The sequence below is a fragment of the Anguilla rostrata genome, chromosome 8 (genome assembly GCF_018555375.3).
Source record: "Anguilla rostrata isolate EN2019 chromosome 8, ASM1855537v3, whole genome shotgun sequence".
In the NCBI taxonomy this organism is placed as follows: Eukaryota; Metazoa; Chordata; class Actinopteri; order Anguilliformes; family Anguillidae; genus Anguilla; species Anguilla rostrata.
The window spans coordinates 31,384,611-31,404,329 of NC_057940.1; the positions used below are offsets into that span (position 1 = coordinate 31,384,611).

Sequence of the window (19,719 nt, forward strand, 5' to 3'; positions counted from 1 at the left end):
CACACTTTTTTTGATTTGTTGTATCAGTTCTGTCAAAACCTGCTATGGCCATGAACTGATATAAAAATCTGACATGAGAGCCAGCTGCTCTGCCCAGCCCAGCTGCTACGCTGTTTCTCCCCCACGTCAAGCCCACCTCATGTATTTCTCACCTGTTTCTCGCAGCAGTCTCACTGTGTACCTCTCACCATTTCTCTTTTTCTTTTACCCTGCGAGGGAAGCCAGCGCTTGTAGTGCGCGTGCGTATGTGTGTGTGTGTATGTGTGTTCGGGGAGAGTGTGTGTGACTGTGCGCGCGTGTGCGCACGTGTGTGTGTGCGTGTCTGTATCGGAAGGTATGGGCTGTAATGGGAAGCAAAGCCACGGCAGATCACTGGATCTCCAGAGCTCGCCGCTTCCTTAGGGGGCCTGCTTTTGATTGGTTCCAGTAATTTACTTAGTCATCCCCACTGCCCCATTTCTGTGTGAGCACCATATTGGCTAGGTTAAAGGCACAGTGAAATCTAATTGAGTGTCTAATTAGTCAATTAGGTCAATTAATTAAACGTGCTGTCAGTGCAGACCTCCAGGACTTTCAGCATCTTCTGCTTTGCATGAGCTGGCAGCTCCATATAGGGTTGCCAGATTTGGTTTACTTCAGACAGATGGGATTCCCTTTTCCCTGTTCTCCATATGTAATTGAATGCCAGCTGCCATTTTGTCTCGCATTTGGCTTCTGTCCTCTGAATGGAAGGTTTTCAGATAGCCACCGCAGATCCCATCCAGAGACAAACAGGTGTCATGTGTTCGCTCCAGCCATTTCAGAATTGGGTTATTTTCCCGCAGCTGGAGCAGTTCAGTTTTTGTTTCCTTGTTTTTCGCGCCATGCTGTTTCTGGCTCCTCCGCCCCAGCGTACGATGTAACTGGCTTGAGAACCAAAAAAAAAAAAAGCTGGCAACCCTGGCTGCATGCCGTGCTGTTTGCATCCTGTCGTGTGCGCACGCTCTGCATGTGCCTGCTGTACAGTAAAGCTCTCTCTCTGTCTGTCTCTCTGTCTCTCTGTCTCTCTCTTTCTCTTTCTCTTGCCGTGTTTCATTCCCCAGGTACTGCAGGGAGCCACTATGCAGCAGCTACAGCAGGTGCAGGTGGCTCAGTCACAGGCCACGCCCATCACGGTAAACACCTGCCCTCTTACCCCTCGGGCCACGCCTCTCTCTCCTCAGTAGGCCGAGCCCCTCGTCTGAACCGGCGCAGTCTGAACATAAAATCCTCCACTTGCACCGTTCCCCAAAACTACCCCAAAAAAACACCCTTCCCTCCCACAGTAAGGAGCCAGATCCTTCTATCTGCTGGAGATCCTATCCTGCTCGGTTTGGGCCGTTTCTGCAGTTGCGTTTTACAAACCGCGTTTAACATTTAATCTGATGCTGCTCCCGTGTCCAGTGCTTTATCTCGTTAGGGGAAGTGCGCGTTTAGCCTGCATGCCCGAGAGTCACCAATCTCCCCGGGTCATCTTCACAACACCTGATGCTACAAGGTCTTTACGGTTCCCCCTGCAGCAGATAAGGAGGCCCGCGGGCGCGTGATTAATTCGGCTGCGGTGTCCGATGCCCTCTCTCTCTCCGAAGGCCGGGGCCGGTAGTCTGGCGGGGTTTGGGCAGCTAGCCGCCCCGGTCCTGACCCCGCCGCGGGTTCTGGGGTTTCACCGGCGGTCTCTGAGGCGCGCTTCCTCCTGCCGCGCGCGAGGCTTGGCTTACCTGCTGCGCTTGCCTGCCGCGCAAACGCCGAGCCGCGATCTCTCTCCGGTCCCGTCCGCTCGCTGGCTTCAGAGCCCCCGGGCGTGGCCTGCTCCCTGGGCTCAGAAGCACGGAGCGCAAAGGGACCGCGCTTATTTGAGCTTTTGTCTTTCTCTCTCTCCCCCTCTCCCTCTCCCTCCAGAGCGCTCCCGTGACCATGCAGGTGGGAGAAGGGCAGCAGGTGCAGATCGTGCAGGCGGCTGCGCAGGGCCAGGCTCAGACTGCGCAGCCGGCAGGGCAGACCATGCAGGTCATGCAGCAGATCATCACAAACACAGGAGAGATCCAGCAGATTCCTGTGAGTGGATCGGGGGGAGAGATCCAGTTGATTCCTGGGAGTGGGCCTGGAAAGAAAGGAGTCTGAGAATGGTGGAGAGGAGAAGAGAGCATGGATGGGTAGAAATTCAGATTTGGCAGGAGTGATTGAAAACAAAATCTAGATCCTTCTTTGTGCTGACAGTGATGTAATGAGTCTGAGGTCTGTAGCCTTTAGATCAGTGGTGTCCCCTGATCAGTGTATATTCAGTAACTTCTATTCTGCTTTTGCATAGCGCAGTTGCTGCTGCTCCTTAAAACCTCTCACTTGGTTCTCATCCGTTAAAGCTCTTGTAAATGACACTGTCACAACAAGATGACAGCTTCTCACTCTGGTTCTGATTGTCTCCCCCCGGTGGCCATGTCGTGCAGGTGCAGCTTAACACAGGCCAGCTACAGTACATCCGTCTGGCCCAGCCCGTCTCTGGCACACAGGTTGTTCAAGGACAGATCCAGACCCTCGCCACCAACGCGCAGCAGGTAACGCCGAACGTGACGCCTCGGTGCCCTGTTTTTAAATAACTGTGCTCCTGGTGCTTGGATATGCGTGTCAGTGTTTCTTCAGTGCTGAGTTTTGCATGCCCTGCCCTCAGCCTTTTTGCTGTGTAACCGCTGCATGGTTTTCCGTCACGTCAGCGGTTCTGACAGGTCTTCTACCTTTGTGCTTAGATTACGCAGACCGAGGTACAACAAGGACAACAGCAGTTCAATCAGTTCACTGACGGGCAGGTAAGATTTCACGTGCACGCACGCCCTTCGCCTCTGCTTCAGTTTCACTCTTCCTTTGCTTTCACCATACCTCTCTTTCTGTCCTTAGTTTTTTATCCATTCTTCCCTCTTCACATTTACCTTTCCGCTGTTGAACAACCTCTTTTCCAGTGGGGCAGTATAAAGCAGCTTGTGTCTCTCAGCAGTAGGACAGTATTTAGCAGCCTGTCTCAATATCTCTCAGCAGTAGTACAATATTTAGCAGCCTGTCTCACTCTCTTTCAGCAGTAGGACCGTATTTAGCAGTTTGACTCTGTGTCCCTCTGTCTCTGCAGCAGTTGTATCAGATCCAGCAGGTGACGATGCCAGCGGGTCAGGAGCTGGCCCAGCCCATGTTTATCCAGTCCACCAGCCAGACGGCCGACGGCCAGGTGACCACACAGGTCAGCGCGGACTGAGGCTCCCGACTCCCCAAGACTGGCACCCACAACGCAATAACTCACTGGTCCAGGGTCCTAGGGACGCCCCAGTCCCACGCCCCCCCTCCAAGCCCCGAGATCCCCTCCCTCGCCCGAGTCACGCCAGCGCAGCTGCCCTCCTGCCCGACATCCGCCCCGTCACCCCAGCCATGCCCACAGCGCACCCTTTTGGTCCATCGAATGCCCGACACAAACCAGCTCATCGGAGTGAGGCCAGCCTCACGCTGCTTATCGTTATCTTTTCTTTCCGCGTCGTCATTTTCTCCGTCCCCTAACGTGTGCGTGTGTGTGTTTGTGTGTTTGTGTGTGTGTGTGTGCATACGTGTGCGTGCGCGCGTGTGTGTTTGAGTGCATATGCGCATCTCCCCATATGGTATACCGTGCTTCTGTCTTGTGCAGTCCTTCATCAATCCCTCTGGACCAGAAATCAGGAACTCCCCCCCTCAGAACCCCCCGGCCCATGCCCCGCCCACACTTTTACAGCAGGGAGTGGCAGCTCAGTTCTGCAGGGTCCCACCCTCCCTCTTTTTTGTTAACCCCTTCACTGCGGAAGAGCTCCTCACCCCCTGGTCTGCCCTGGTGTGAGTCGCCTGTAAAAAATACACTAGGCCTCTTGTGGAACAGAACAAATCCTCTTTTTTAATCATTACATCTTTTGTAAGAATTCATAAATGTAATGTAGAATTTTTCTCTCATTTTTTTGGTATTGGAATATAATTTTCCCCTTGCCCCTCAATTGGTCTGTCCCTTTTATTTTGTCGTATTATTACAATTCTTATAATTGTTGTTTTGCATGTAGTTAAAACTGCCAGCATGATATGCAATAGATAGGTACAAATATGACTTTTTGTTGTTCTTTTTTGTAAACAAACGATGGTTTGTGAAAAATTCAAATAAAGAGATGAAATTGGTGTTTTTTCTGTCATCGATTGTGTGGACACCCTCCTAAAATGCCTGGCCAATTTTGTCTGCATTTCCGCCTGAATTAAATATGAACCCTCCTGCGCAATTGGCAGTGTGCTTTTGGGTTAATTAGTGCCCACGGGTTATGTATAGCCATCAGAGCTCACATCTATGTTATATCCCCATTGGCTGCAAGTGGGAATGAGAGAGAGAGATATGCTGACACTTATCTGTATACGAGCTAATTGTTCCCCAAAGTCAGGCTGTAGATATTGGCCATTAATTTACCGATGCCCTCACAGGAATTCTGTCTCGTAGGGGTGGCTGGTGACTTATGGAAGCAAGTAAGTTTGGAAGGGGAGGGAGTGAGGGTGGCTTGCATTGGGGGGATACAGAGACTTTACAACAATGTTATTTGGAAATGTGTATCCTTTTGATGGCTGGTGAGTATTGTGAGAGGAACTGCATCGTGTATCATAAACTGGCACACAAGCCCAAGGGAGCGAAGTGGTCTCTAAGATAGAAGTTCCTTAGGTTTGAGTGTAGTTGGGAAATATTATGGTGACCCTTTGAAATGCCATCAGATACTCGATTTTCAAAGGAAATTATTTTTGTGACTGCACATACCCTATACGATGGATTGTTTTGTTTCTAACCTGCCACTTTAAAATAAATTAAAAAGGACAGGGAAAGCTGATAGTGCTGGTTGTCTTGAGTCTTGCCAAATCACACAATCTCAGCATGCTCGGTGTTCTACTGTATATTGAACTTGAGGTACTTGGAATGATGGTCCCAATCTGTCTTGCTTATAATTAAAACATTATTAATTAAGCGGTAATTATCGTAAAATGCTGTCTGCTTCATTCGTCTGAAAATAAATATTGCCTGCAGTCATTCTGAGGGCTCATAAAAGTCTCCTTTGCAAGTTGTGTGACATTTTAAACAGTGGAAGCTAATTTACGATGCCTAAACCGCCTTTCAGAGTTTGGACTGGGGTTCAGGATTAATGGTCAATTGAAATTGGTGGGAAAATATGCTTCTATGTAAATAATCCGTTTATAATAGAAGAAACTAGATTTCAGAGCTGTCTGGAATTTGGTGTGCATAGCCTACGTAAATATATTGTTGGAGGCGTGGGTGAGCCGGAGGGGGGCGGTGTATCGGGCAGAGTCGTGGTGCTCTCTGAAACTATTCATTATTTGCGTTTGTGTGTACTGTGGTAAATAATCAACTCATTATGTAAATCTAGGACTGATCATCCTCCTCGGACGTTATGAACATCTACGGATTGTCATCGGAAATCATTAGAAACTCGCGCCGAGGATAACCTGTTCCCTTTGAAGCATTCAACGTTTCTGAGACACTCGGTGACTCGTTGTTGGATAATGTGACAACCCGCAGACAAAATATGGGAGCTCTAATCTGCCACTAAACGAATTCTTAAACCGCATGTAATCTCTTAGAATTTACTAAATTGCAAGCAAGTTTCAATTTGTGCCCGCATCGAATAAAAATACTTTTGTTTGCTAGCGCAGCCGTTCAGCACAGGGCTCATCGTCCGAAGCGAATAAATATAATATACGTTGTAATATACCAGCCAAACCACGAGGGGGCATATCACCTTTACATTTGCTGGATGTCAAAAGTCATATTGTCACCTTGTTAATTGCCATAGTTTCACCCTCTACGCGTTAGATTTTTTTCTTTGTGGAATTCTGGCGACGCACCTGGTCCAAAATAAACCAGCTGTCTAAGCATGCTTAAATTGTGAAACAAACAGGATTATGAGTTTACTTGTATATTGCCCTGATTAAGAATTCGGTGTTACAGAATTTGAAGGGAAAATGGTGTCACGAGCTGGCCAGCGAGGTCACGGAATTTCAAGATACAGCCTATAACATTCCTTATCCAAACTAAATCTGAAAAGGAAGAAGGAATGTTTTGGAACCGTTATTTCGAGAGAGGCGCGAAACAGATTATGAAACATTTTAATCGTTGCTAATTGTGTGTGTGTGTGTGTGTGTGTGTGTGTGTGAGAGAGAGAGAGAGAGAGAGAGAGAGCGAGAGAGGGGGAGGGGGTGGTAGGTTGCCAGAAAGTGCTTAGGCCTATCTCCAAATCGCGAATTTGGTAGGAGGCAAAAATATGACGCGGATATTGTTCTGACAACCAAAAAGAACAAAATCCAGCCCTTTTACAGACGATGCTTATATCGACACGTTGTCTTTAATCGACTTAATCGCTGAACAATGATTGCATTAATGAATACGGACTTGGCCTAATAAGGGAAATGCGGGGATTGGAAGAATACTTCTGCGTAATCCATGCATGAATAGGATTGTACAGCGGTATGTTTCTTGGCTACCGCCACTTGTGGGATCAAGGAATCCTTTGAAATATGAATTTGTACTGGCCGCTTTGGCACGACGTTGGAGCTTGTGATGCGGCTGTTCTAGAACACCCGCAGTAAAGAAAACAACAACTATCGGAAAACCCTAACTTTTGAACGATAAATTGTAAATATTTTCCTTCATCATTTGCATCGTAGAGTGTTCTGCAGCTTACTGTAACAATCAGATCTAAGCATTTTTTTCATCACTTCTGGAATTTCCTTTTATCGTGGCATAGGCTAGTGTCCTTGTAGAAACCGAATGGTGACTACTTCACTCTGATTGTAAGGTTTAATGAGTGAGGTTTAGGTTTAACTGGGCTGGCTGCTATCAAGCCTGGCTGTGTTCAGTCAGCTGAGTCTGATTATCAATTAAATTTGGTTCATTGGAGTAACTAAGGTGGCAATTACTGTTTCACATGGGTGTTTGATAACTTTTTGCATGAAGTAGCCTAAATTAAATATTAATTTACAATATGTGTTTCATGCTAACTCACTTTCCCTTTGTCTAATATTACAATTTGTCTAAAGATCTGAAACCATTCAGTGAGACAAATATGGGGCGGCACTGTAGTATAATGGGTAAGGAATTGGTCTTGTAACCTAAAGGTCACAGGTTTGATTCCCCAGTAGGTGTCTGTCGTTGTACCCTTGAGCAAGGCTCATAACCTGCATTGCTTCAGTATATATCCAGCTGTATAATTGAATATAAATGTAAGTGCTATGTAAAAGGTTGTGTAAGTCACTCTGGATAAGTGCTAAATGCCTGTAATGTAATAGAGGAAATCGGGAAGGGGGAAAATACTTTTTCACGGCATTGTAAATAACAGGGCCTGGTGATGTTGCCCATGAGGGCCTTTCCCTCACGACTGTCCTGCACTTATAGATCTGTCTCATCCGTGGATACTGCTGTGATGCTACCGCTAAGGACAGGGGGTTTTCTGTCTCCAGGCTGCGCTCTCATTCCGCTCTCCACAGCTATGCCGCTGACAGATGAGCTCGGGGCCAGTAGGACGGAGGGCGAGCCGAAAGGTCAGACCGGAAGGACGGACGTATACGTGGTATTTATGTGTTCGCAGAGATTTTGTTTGTTCTGGGGGTCAGGTGAGGTGGGGCTGGGGTAACAGCATAGGCACCTCAGTTGTAGTTCTGGATGCAGTGTGAGGGGTGTGCACCTCAAATGAAGCTCTGTGCTTCTGCCAGAGCGGGTGCAGGGCCAGACCCTGGTGGGCCCACCAGGTGGTTTCTGTCCATCTGGGAACCACCTGGTGGTTGTCTCTGGTGAAGGGAGGGGTGAGAGGGGCACTGTGCTGTGCCAGGGACCCACCCTGCCCCGCCAAACACCTCCCCTTTGGATGTGTGCGTTTTACCACAGGCTACATCCAGGGGACTGGGCTCACAGTGTGACACTTGAGGCCAAGGTAGTTTTGGGGGTGCTGGCTGCACTAGAAAGAAGAGACACAAGAACATGTCAGTTCACCAATATTGTCATTTTCTGTTTGCTTCTTCTCCTTCACTTCTCTGAAGCATGTTTTTTCACACTCTCCACTAAACACTCAGGATGGTTAAAGGGGATATGAAGCACTCTGTAATATGACACTGCTTCATTTTCTTTTTAACTTTGATAAGATAGGGCTTTGCCTTCAAATCTAAATAGACTCGTATTTGCTAGAAAAATTAATTAGTTTGCTTTTTTCCAACTACAAGCAGTAGGGCGCTGCTGTCTTGAAACAAGCTAGGTTGTGATGTCACTAGGTTGGTTTGCCCAGGCTGCTCAAGCTATTCCTGTTACTGGACTGATTCCAATGAGCTCAGTCCTAAATCATGAGGAAAATACAAAACTGAGAACCCAAAGATGGTAGTTTTGCATTGACTTGGGGTCCTCAAATGAATCTTACCAAATAAAAGCAATTCATTTTTTTACTTTAATTCCATTCCCAATAAACTCCATTGTGAGGGTATTTTGGGGAGGTACCCTACAGTCAATTATAGTTGATTGAGTGACCCAAGGGGAGTCGTTCTCAACAGCCACATGAGGTCAGACGTCAAAGGTCAATGCATAAGCTTTTATGAAGAAACAGTGTGTACGTGGTCTGTGTAAAAACAGTCTTGGTAATCTCCTGTACATAATTTAATAGGAAAACTCAGGTTCATAACCCAAGGTTCATTTTATTTATTTATTTTATTTTTAAGGTCCTATGTTTAAGTAGAACACAGAGGACACTGCTTGTTCCAGAAGCCTCCCTGGTTCCTCGGGACTCGTAGATCAGTCTCTGTCAATGCGCTGTAGGAAAAGCCACTTTAGAAATGAAAGGGTGAACTCTGTTGTTGGCACCAGTGTGAGTATTGGTCGGAAAAAAATGTGTTTCAAGTCATTCGGCAACAATACAAAAAAATGTCATTGTTACATCTCAGCTGGATAGTGTAATCAGTATATCATGATAGAAAATGGGTTTTTTTTCTGTCGCACACATCATCTTTGAAAATGGTGTCTTCTTAATTATAGTTTTAAATTCCACTCAACACTAAACGTGTTCATTTCTGTAGGTACTGGCATACAGACCTGCTGCTTTAGGGCACTGGACATTTCAATCTCTTCTCCTGCCGCCCTCAAACATGGGTTTGATTCGTATGGGTGTGGTGTCCTCTCTCTGTAATGACCCATCGCAAACAGAGAGATTACAAACTGATAGCTCTCTGCTTGTCTGTATTGTTTAGGGGGAAGAGTTTGTCGTTCTTGTTTTTTTTTTTTGATAATGTGGGATCTAGAGGAAAGAGCCATGCAGATTTGAAAAAAGGCAACTGAACATCGCTGTGGTCTGGGAAAACCATTAAGAGATGTGAGTGAAGCCCTGAATCGCAGCGGAAGTTAAAGGTTGAGGCCTGACCGCCGCTGCTGATGTGGGGGGGAGGGGGGGGGTTCTTTCTCACAGGGTCCCCATGCTGCCCTTGACTCCCTGGGGTGTGAGTGTGGGGTTGTGCGTGGAGGGCAGCAGGATGTGAGGACAACAGGGGCAGTGCGCCTGTTACCATTCTCTTACTGCACAAGCCCCCCTACACTGAAATGACACTTGTGCTTGTTTTCTATTATCAGTACATGAAGTTTTTTTGAATCAAGTACATGAGTTTCATGCAGGACAGTGTGTGTGTGTGTTGTGTGTGTGTGGGGCGCTGTTTGGTGCGTGTTTGACAGTGTGTGCGTGTGTGCATGTTTGACAGTGTGTGTGTGTGCGCGTGTGTTTGAGAGTGTGTGTGCGTGCGTGTTTGACAGTGTGTGTGTTTGTGTGCGTGCGTGTTTTACAGTGTGTGTGTGTGTGTTTGAGAGAGTGTGTGTACGTGTGTGTTTGAGAGTGTGTGTTGTGTGGTTACATGTTTGACAGTGTGTGTGTGTGCATGCGTGTCTGAGAGTGTGTGTATGTGTGTGTTTGTGTGCGTGCGTGTTTGACAGTGTGTGTGTGCGTGCGTGTTTGACAGTGTGTGTGCGTACGTGTTTGAGAGTGTGTGTGTGCGCGTACGTGTTTGAGAGAGTGTGTGTGTGTGTGTGCGTACATGTTTGAGAGTGTGTGTGCGTACGTGTTTGAGAGTGTGTGTGTTTGTGTGTGTGCATGTTTGACAGTGTGTGTGTGTGCGTGCGTGTTTGAGAGTGTGTGTATGTGTGTGTGTGCGTGCGTGTGTGTTTGACAGTGTGTGTGTGTGCGTGCGTGTTTGAGAGTGTGTGTGGTGCCTCTGTGACCTTGCACAGCTGTTGCGTTTTGTCAGAGCTCTTGCCTGAATTTGAAAGCTGCTGCTTTGGCTCCGTCTCTGTGTTAATGATGTAAGGCGAGGGTGAGGGCAGGGTGAGGGGTTGGGGGTGATTCCACAGATTGATTTCCTCGTCCGAAACTTTGATGTTGATCCCTTAGCCTAGGTCCTGGGGAGCCCTTTTCCTGAACGTCCCAGTGGTCAGTCGTCACCTTCTCAAGACTTCCCATGCTGTTCAAACAAATGGACAGCCTCCTTGGAGCAAACCCAGGACTGATGTGAGAGAGGACATGTAGAGGGAACACCGCATTGGCTGTAATACATAACAATCATTTTATGTTTGCAATTAGCTGCAGGCTGTCTTCATAGCTTGTTCTACATTGGGCAGGTTCTCTTTGACAATAGCTGCACATTCAGACTGTTTTCACTGAGACTTGTGGGACAAATATGACTTGCTTAATGCATGTTATCAAAGTTCTTTAGTTGTTATGGTCTTAAAGGCATAATGGTTAAATGTTTATTGTTTGCTTTTGGGTGCACACCTGCTCCGGGATTGCATGCTAAGTGGATAGTATGCTTTTGTGTAATGCAAAAAGCAGTGCATATTGGGTACCGCGATTGGTAAAGAAATTTTGCATTTATGAAAGAACTGCAACATTGGTCTAAAGCTGTATCCAATTTACATAAAGCTATTGTGTCCATACAACCTGACTAGGTGCTCTTATACTAGAATCATGCCACTTTCTATAAAATTAAACATCGATGGCAATTACATAATCAGCATGACCAGCAATGGCTTTAGTATACATGTGACCGTTGCTTTGAATGAGTAGACCTCAAATCTAGTTATTTAAGCTATTACGCTTGCGCATATGCATTCCAAACAGCAAAACGTCCTTCCGGTGCAGTCAGAGGTTGCCTGAACACTGAATGTGACGCCTGACATTTCTCATACCCTGAAGCTTATTTTTCTGACAGACATGTAGAATGGGGCTTTGTGGTGACATGCATAGCACTCCAGCGCAGGCGGATTTAATTTTGTCATTCAGAACACCTGGCCTTGGTGGGCCATGGGCTTACTCTGCTCTGGCTGTGGTTGATGACCTTTCTGTGCTGCTGAACACAAATTTTGGCAAAATGTCGTAAATCTGGTTGCTGCTAATTATAGGCTTGTCACAGTGTGGCTTTGTCTCAATGACCCTGTTCTAATTGATGTGTGTGTTTCCTTTATTTTCTCATTCTCTTAACAGTGTTCAATGTAATTTCCCCCAGGATAATACTAATAATAATAATAATAATAATAAAACTCACACCTGGGGATGGGAATCGCATGGCAAAAACGGTCCATTTAATTTAACTTACAATTATGCATTTATACAGTTACAATACAATTATAGATTTATCCATTACATCCTTGATACAGTTATCCGTTAAATTATTTATTTACATTTGGAAATTTCCCCTCATTGATGCCCATTATATTGTTCATGAAATTTTGAAAAAAATATAATAAATATTATATGTGTGTTTGTGTTGTATATTTGCGGAATTCCCTGCTCTGTAAGATATAGTACAGTTTACTACCTTGCTTAAGTGTATAACCGGCTCCACTGCCCTAACTAGAAATAGAATGAACAGCTAACTGAAATGCTAATGCAGCTAAATGAAGAACGTTGAAAATGTTTAATAAGTTCAAAGCGGTTCGGAAAGGCAGGTCTGTCTGTGCTTTCTGATGTTGGTCAGCAGCTCTTTGTTTTGCTAATAAACATTCTTTGTTTTAAGATTAGGCTCCATATAATAGGCTAATTATTAAACGACGTTTTCAAAATAACGTAGCTTGCGTGGGCAATAAAGTTACCTTGTGACAGTCATTTCCACGTGTTTATGGGATTTGGGAAATATCGTTTCCCAAGTTTATTATAACAATGACACAGCTGAAACTTCGAAGTCACATTTCAGCCCGCGACGTGCTCTGTGACCTTTTCAAATGGAAGGGGTGGTTTGGATGTGGGCAAGGGGGGTGGGGGTGGGAGGGAGGCTTATGTAAAAAAAAAAAGCGAAAAGTGAGATATAGCGTATTTTCTGGAGACTGAGGAGTCGTAGGCTACTCAATGGCGACCGTTGTCCACATCATTTATTACAAAAACAAATGTAACCTAAACTTCCCTGTAACGAATATAGATACTCCCCTCCCCTTCCCTCTTTCCGTCACTCCGCGCGTCCTCTCTGTTTCTACGATCGGGCACCGTTAAGCAATAGAATACAGTTCTGCTATTCATACGTGAGGTTATTTGGCCACGGAGTTTGACAATCTCGCAGTTTCTTCTTTGGACCATGTGACACGTCATTGGCGATAGGGGGGTCTCCGGAATCACAGAACTTCAAAGTCTTTACTGATATCTAAACAACTCGAGGGCTTACCCGCTTCTCTCGGGAAGAACCGGGTTAGAAAAGCGCATTGGAGGCGAACAGGGGACAGAGCGAGAGAGCATGATGTCCGCGGCCGTGGACTAATTGAGAAAACGTGGAATAAGATATCTGGCCAACGTGCAAGTAGGGTTACCGGTGCTATCATAAATGCTGACCGAACAACTTTGAACTGCTTGTTCACAATGTCCATTATATTTTTTGGGTATAGTTGCGGCCAGAGATATGGCTTGAACATTATTTGATAGCAGCTGTAATTAAAAGTTGCTGCGTCTTTTATGAATGAGTAAGATGTTGGCTACTTTTTAAAATGGCATTTCCAGTTACAGTGTAGCCTATACAAATACTTCGTACAATCGTGTATTCTGTTATCACTGATAGAACGTAACAGCAACGTAGAAAGAACGTTATGTATTTCACTGGTAGCTTACTGTACTACTTTATGTAGCCGTAGACGCGTGCTGGTATGCCACACATGTATGTGCGTGGTGCTTATATATAATTCAAGTAAAGGTAGATTATTATAATAAAACTATGCTGTCTATAATTATTTGTAAGGTAAACTATTATTATCGGTTGCAACTCAGGACGAAATCGTATAGTCCACATTTCTCGTCGGATCAAATACATTGACAAGCACGGCTTTCCATGAATCGAATGAAGAACAATATAAATGGTAAATATTACATGAAAATTAAAGACTGAATAATTTTCACGTACTTACATAACTTATTCACACTGATAATGTTAGGAAGCCCATCGAATAACGGCGGTATTAGAATGTTGACTCCCCCAGCTCCACACGACGACAGACGGGTAGAGTTTGTCGCTCTCACTGCTGTTCACACGGAGAGAAGCGAGCCGTCTACCCCGGAGCGTGGGCACCCTTCTCACCGCACCGGACTTCTCGGTACTCCTATACCCGTGCCACCTGGACCCCGGGCGTCTGCCTCAGCCTCAAGCAAGCGCTACAGAAAGTTGCAGAACTGCCTGTACAATGTTCTGGAGAGGCCGAGAGGATGGGCTTTTATCTACCATGCATTCATGTGAGTAACTTATAAAAACGAGTATCCATTTATCATATGCTTTTATACTGAACAATGTGTTATTTTTAGCCTAAGTGCAAAAGTATGTCTAAAAGGTTTATGCACAATCTATGCTTCTAAATATTTTTACGAATAGCCACAACTGAAAAGTGAACGTCGTGTTCAGTGCTGACTGTTTTATTGCCTTATATTATCAATTAATGTAATGCATCCCTACTTGGAGTGAAATAATTTGCCGGAGTCTCCGTGATACCTGCAAGTCTGCAACTTGAATCTCGCGACGCGCCCCTAGTGAAGCTACCTCTATTTAAGTTTGTTCAAGCAATTAGCTTTAGTCAAAAGTAGGCTACATCATCACCACGCGAGATCGGATGCGTAATTAAACCACTCGCTTGTTTTCCTTTTAACGCCTTTTAATTTTTTTGAGAGCCACGGGTGTTTATGTCAAACAGTTCAATTATTAAAATGCTTGCGCCCCACGCTCTGATTTACAGAAAACTATCTTAACATGAAGATCTGTGGGCACGCCCGCAATCCCCCCCAATTATGGAACCTTGATGCGCACCAGGAAAATAAATTGATTCCATACAGACTTTAAATCTTCGGCCAAAACAGTTATTCTCCTATACTTGTTCAGCACGATAAGTTAAAGTGTACTACGCCTCTTGGAGCACAAGGAAAGTCATTTAACTTTCGACAATTGGTCTTAACTGTTGATGTCTTACACGTTAAAGGCGCCGGTACTATGTGGACATGTGGAAACCTAAAATATAAAAGTAACAATCCGTGTACAGAATATATGCAGCTTTATATTTATATTATGTAATCTGTTTCACGTTCATGCAACTTTACCAAAGTAAGCATGTTACATCAGTTTACCATGATGGTGTAGATTCAGCTCTGTAGGGACGGGAAATGGAATCATGTCGTAGGCTGTGTGACCGATGTGACAATGTAGGCATTAGCTTGAAGGATGAGATTCTAACTAAATTCGAATGTAACAGCGCTTTGCCACATAGCACACATTGCTTTAACAAGTAGTTAATAAGATCTCATAAATGTCGGTCCCAATGCCAGATTTGCCCGAAGTGAACGTGTATTACCGTTGCTGATTTATGTGGCAGTAACTGAATATTGTGTGTGTGTGTGCGCGCGCGCGCGCGCGTGTGACGGGTTTAGTTATAGACGTATGGAAACAATACACAATTACTTTGCAGTTATTTTTCATCTATCGAGTCCACCCTGAGTTTTGACAGTAATTGTTTTGGAATTTGTTATTCTCTTGAAGTTTTTGGGACGTCATGGATTTTTAAGTGTCACCGTGAAAAGTTTGTGTAATTTTGCAACTTTTGTCATTCCAGTGACAACCGTCAGTTAGTTGTAGTTGCATTGTATAGGCTATAGGATTAGTGGTTTTCAACAGGGAAACTGTGTTTAACGTGGAGTGATATTTATTTATTTAAATTCTTATAATGTGTCCACTCTCTTGAGGAGCACCTAGGGCAATTTATTGCAAAGCATCCCTTTACTATTATCTTGTAATGGGTATGTTTATAAACAGTATTCAATTAGACTCATTTGGAAAATCAATATACATTTGAAAATTAACTTGTGGGGAAGTGTTTTAGTGAATGTGGCCAGTAGGCTGAATTATGCAACTCAGCAAGGACAAACACAATGGATGTGGTGTAAATCCATCCAAACGATTTGTTTTTATCTCTATATTTAGTTTTCGTTTGGCTATTTTTGATATGAGGTCATTGTTACTGGGATTTATCACTTGATTATGGAGAATGCTGACTGCAATGTCTACTTTACCTGTGGCTGTTGCAGAAATATAATTGTCCAGCATTAGAGGCCGCTGAGGAAGTGTTCCCCTGGTGTGAGGCTCAGTCCTCTCACAATACGTTGTGAGCGGCTTGTGCGACTGAGGGTGCCCTGCTGGCTCCATGCTAAGGGGTGTTTATGGTACAGGACATTAGAATTGTGCATTCAAATCTGGGATCAGTAACTGCTGTTGAACAGCTTTGAGTGAAGGTTAGGCTACTTCTGCTCAGGGAAAAAGACATTGAATGCAAATTAAGAGAAGTTACAATTTATTAGTTATTCTGAAGAAAGTTTTTTAGGGAAAGAAGTGAATCACTGTGTGTACTGTATTATTTTAGTCAGGGAATGGCCATGTTATACAGTAGACTGTGTTTCTAACTTAATTGCTATCATCATCATTATTGTCATCTTCATCATCATCGTCAGTTTCCTAACTATTAACTGAAAGGAAGGAGGAAACTGCAAAAATTGGAGTTAAAAGATTGCAGAAGAAAATTGTGTTCAATAAAATACAGTAGCCTGCAATAAGTATTTCCTCTTCTGCGGATGTTTAGTCTTATTGTCATCCTGGAACTAAGATTTGATCAGTAACAGTGAAAGAAGAGGGACAAGAATCCAGAGGCCAGTTCATTCAAGAACTTGGGCAGTTTGTGAGTGTTGTTGAGGTGAAAGCACCAAGAGATGGTTACTTAAAATGATGTTTACCCTACAATTACTCGTTAACGTTTCTTAGATTACCACCGCAAATTATCAAATTACAATTCTCTTAAGTTTTCAGCATTGAAGTATAAACCACCCAGGAACAAAATGCGCTGTTGACAATCCGTAAGTTTATAAAATGCATGTAGCTGCTTTAGTGTGAACAGATGGTCTGTTGAAGTCAGCTAAGATTTAAAATATTTCATTTTGATAACATTAATTTAAAATACAGTATATAATACAGCATAATACAGTATTAATAATTTCATTATATTACCTTAAACATATTTGCATTATTACATGTTGGTATATTAAATATTGAGTCAAGGCTAAGGTTAACATAAACTCCACGTAAGGTTCCAGTCAGTATTCTCCTCATGTTCTATAAACTTCCAGCTTAAGAGTGTATAGTGTAACCTTATTTTTTAATCTAGCCTACCTCATCTCCTGCTTTTAACACATCTATGAACATGTATTATTCTTAATTGACCAGCAGATATTTAATTTAAATTCTGTGTAATTCTATTAATAATTAAAATTTATTGTGCAGTGCTTATAGCCGCAAAATATTCTTAATATTTTCCCAGATTTCATTAACATTTGAAGACATTTTTTGGCTATCCTCAGCCTATAACTATCATAAGTCATGCAGCACAGGGCAAGTTTGCTCACTTCTATCAGTGGCATTCCTTGTGGTAAAGATGGTCAAGTTTATGGTGTGATGCATGGAAATTATACTCTATGTTGAACTGTTTGCTATGAAGGAGTCTTTCAACAGGAGTAAGATGAGATCAGTATTTTTTGGTTCTATGCTTGTAAGTCAGAGAGCGAACAGATGCTGTTTATGAAATCTTAGTGGTTGAATCCAGATTTGGCTTTTTCCATGATTCTATACTAACCTACATTCTGATAAAACATGGATATGAGTCTGAAGCTCATGTGGACATACATAACATTCAAATCTGTATTGCTCATCTCAGTATTGTATTCATCTCAGTTCTGAAATGCTCTTTCAGTGGACTTCCAGTATTGCCTCTCAATGGCAAACATTCTGTAAAATGCCAGAGTATTGCAGAGTTGGAGTAATTGTTTGTCTGTTTTTTTTCGTACAATAACTTGTGGGTCTAAGGACCAAAGTCAATTCTGTTTAATGATTGCTTGGTGGGCATAGGTTACCCCATTGTTATCTTAATGATTACTGTCTGAACAAAGATAATAATGAGGTATCGATTTGGGGAAACTTCCTGCAAATTAGGGTCACTTAAATGTTATAGAAACAGGTGTGTCACTTTCTCTTCAGCACATGACACGGCACCCTCTGTGATTGGCCCAGGCAACTCAAATAGGACAAATAGATGAAGCACAGCTGAATATGCAAAGTGTGCAGTTTACCTAATACAGCTTAGCTAAAAGGAGAATGTTAATGGCCAGCCTGATTGGCCGGTCGTAATCACACCCTCATGACATTTCCCTCCTATTTTTGAACTAGTGCACAGGTTTGTACCCTTGTGTACTGATTTGTGAAATTTGTGGGGGTTTTTTTTTGGTTTTTTTTTGCATGATATGCATCAGCAGGCAGTACGTCATGGAGTATGTTCTTTTTCCTTACGACTTGAAAATCTACCCCAGAGTCCTGAGTGATTTATAAATGTCTGGTAAATCCAACCAAACTGCATCCCAGGGTTTTGTTTTCTCATAAACTCACCCCTGGTGCCTTTTAGGAAAAAGGGAAAGCAATGATGTTGGTAGTTTTGAAACCTTGATATATTGTTGTGTGTGTTTACCTGCATATAGATGCAGTCTCTCTTCTCCATACGACTCCTGGGATACTGCACTGGGGAAAAAAATGGGCTGGCTTGTCGGCAGGTATTTTTCAGTAAAGAGTTGTTCGGAGAGATTTTGAAAGCCTTTGAGCTCTATAAACAGTTTCTTTCCAATAACGTGTCTAATTGACGTGGCTTCCCCGGAAAGCCACCAGCTGAAACCTTTCATGTTTGGGAATAGCTGACCTTCAAACTATTGCATTTATTGTATTGTGTTTATATTATTCTCATGCTCTCGTGATGCGCGGCTACGGCACAGTGCCACGCTGTTTGTCCGGTGGCGACCAGTGTTTTGAGAACAGCAATTCCTGAGTATTCCTTAGCAATAATAATAACGGATTATGAATTATGACCCGGAGGAGATTTTTTCCGCTCTTTAAATGATCAGTTATGCCGAGGCCGTGTGTATACGTGTTCCACTGGGCCCTCCAACAGCTAATCCCCTGTAAACACGCGAGGAAAAAATAAAACTTGCTTGCTTCTGCCGCTATGCATCGTAGCAACTACACGTCCCCTGACTCAAGACAGCTTATCAGAGTTCTGTTTGACTCAAGCCATTGTTGATTTCAGACTAATTTATAACTCAGTGTTTAGTGATATCTCTCCTGGACCCGCACTCGTCACTGTACTACTATGTTTTTTATTTTTTTTACTAGATCTCCTGTGAAACTTTGTGTCGTCTTTCTGTTTACACCTTAATATCATTAAAGGAAAAGTTTAGGGAAACCTAGTTACGTTAGCTTTTTGTAAGCCCTCCTAAAACTTTTTGTTGCTGATTTCCAAACTGCATGTCATTACCTTGTGTATTTCCCTTAGCTAGTCAGTGTACTTCAGAACTGGGGCTTTGCACTGGTAGAGGATGATGATAATGCAGAATGGAGGGGCCGGTCTAAAGCTGTTTACTTTCAGCAGGCGGTCCCGGGAATAGGGCCTGCTGATTTTAATTTTTACTCAGCACTTAACCGATCAATTAAAGGAACTGATTACTTGGTTAAAACTCATCTCACCAGTCTTGCTGACTTTAAGGTAAAAAGGAAAATCAGCAGATCCTGTGGCTCTTCAAGCCCAGGGTTGCAAACCCCCTTACCTATAGGATAACTTTTGCTGTGCTGTTATACTTATTTTAATCTCTCAGTGCTTCCTTATTCCTGTGCTTCCTTATTCCTTATATCTTATGAACATGAATTCAGACGCCTTCAGAAAGTCACAGTCGTCCAGAGCGCACGCACTTAACATTGGTCTCCCGTACATCCAGTGTGTCATATCCCAGAGACAGCTGTCGGTCGCGCACTGCGTGTGTGTCTGTTTTGGAAGGCTGCCTTGTGAAGCGCTGGGGACTGACTGTGGGTCAGCGCCTCTGTGACAGCGACACCTTGGGTGTGTGTGAGGGGGATCTCTCCGGCCATGCCAGGTCAAGCCGCGGCCCGACAGCCGGAATGTGCCGGTCGGCCAGCTGGGCCCGGTCTGCGGCCCTAGAGGGGAAGGTTCTGCAGCGGCACCGTTCACCCTCCTGTTGTTTAAACAAGACCGGCTGTCTCTCGACTGGTGTCATCCTCTGTTTACAGCAGAGGGAAATCCAGAGGGAAAGA

The 19,719-nt window shown here is 44.0% G+C and overlaps 2 protein-coding genes and 1 long non-coding RNA gene across 11 annotated transcripts in view; all 3 read left to right on the top strand.

Annotated features, from left to right (window-relative positions):
• nfyc (nuclear transcription factor Y, gamma) overlaps positions 1-4,188 on the top strand; it is a 26,766-nt gene extending 22,578 nt beyond the window's left edge. For 6 of the 8 annotated variants that reach the window (XM_064347683.1, XM_064347681.1, XM_064347687.1 and 3 more), the window contains 5 exons: positions 1,083-1,154; positions 1,918-2,073; positions 2,463-2,570; positions 2,760-2,819; positions 3,134-4,188. In XM_064347683.1, the coding sequence (XP_064203753.1) occupies positions 1,083-1,154; positions 1,918-2,073; positions 2,463-2,570; positions 2,760-2,819; positions 3,134-3,256 (519 nt within the window). In that variant the 3' untranslated portion in view covers positions 3,257-4,188. The remainder of the gene's footprint in view (positions 1-1,082; positions 1,155-1,917; positions 2,074-2,462; positions 2,571-2,759; positions 2,820-3,133) is intronic. The other 2 variants (XM_064347689.1, XM_064347688.1) reach the window with 1 other exon arrangement.
• Positions 4,189-6,283: 2,095 nt separating this feature from the next.
• LOC135261409 (uncharacterized) lies at positions 6,284-10,607 on the top strand. 2 transcript variants are annotated; one of them, XR_010331924.1, is made up of 3 exons: positions 6,284-6,526; positions 7,454-7,628; positions 10,470-10,607. It is a non-coding gene; the product is annotated as an uncharacterized LOC135261409 (long non-coding RNA). The 2 variants fall into 2 exon arrangements; XR_010331925.1 differs by having other exon boundaries at positions 7,519-7,628.
• A 1,860-nt stretch (positions 10,608-12,467) lies between these two features.
• LOC135261408 (potassium voltage-gated channel subfamily KQT member 4) overlaps positions 12,468-19,719 on the top strand; it is a 56,084-nt gene continuing 48,832 nt past the window's right edge. Inside the window, exon 1 of the mRNA XM_064347690.1 lies at positions 12,468-13,781. Coding sequence (XP_064203760.1) covers positions 13,480-13,781 — 302 coding nt within the window. The 5' untranslated portion in view covers positions 12,468-13,479. The remainder of the gene's footprint in view (positions 13,782-19,719) is intronic.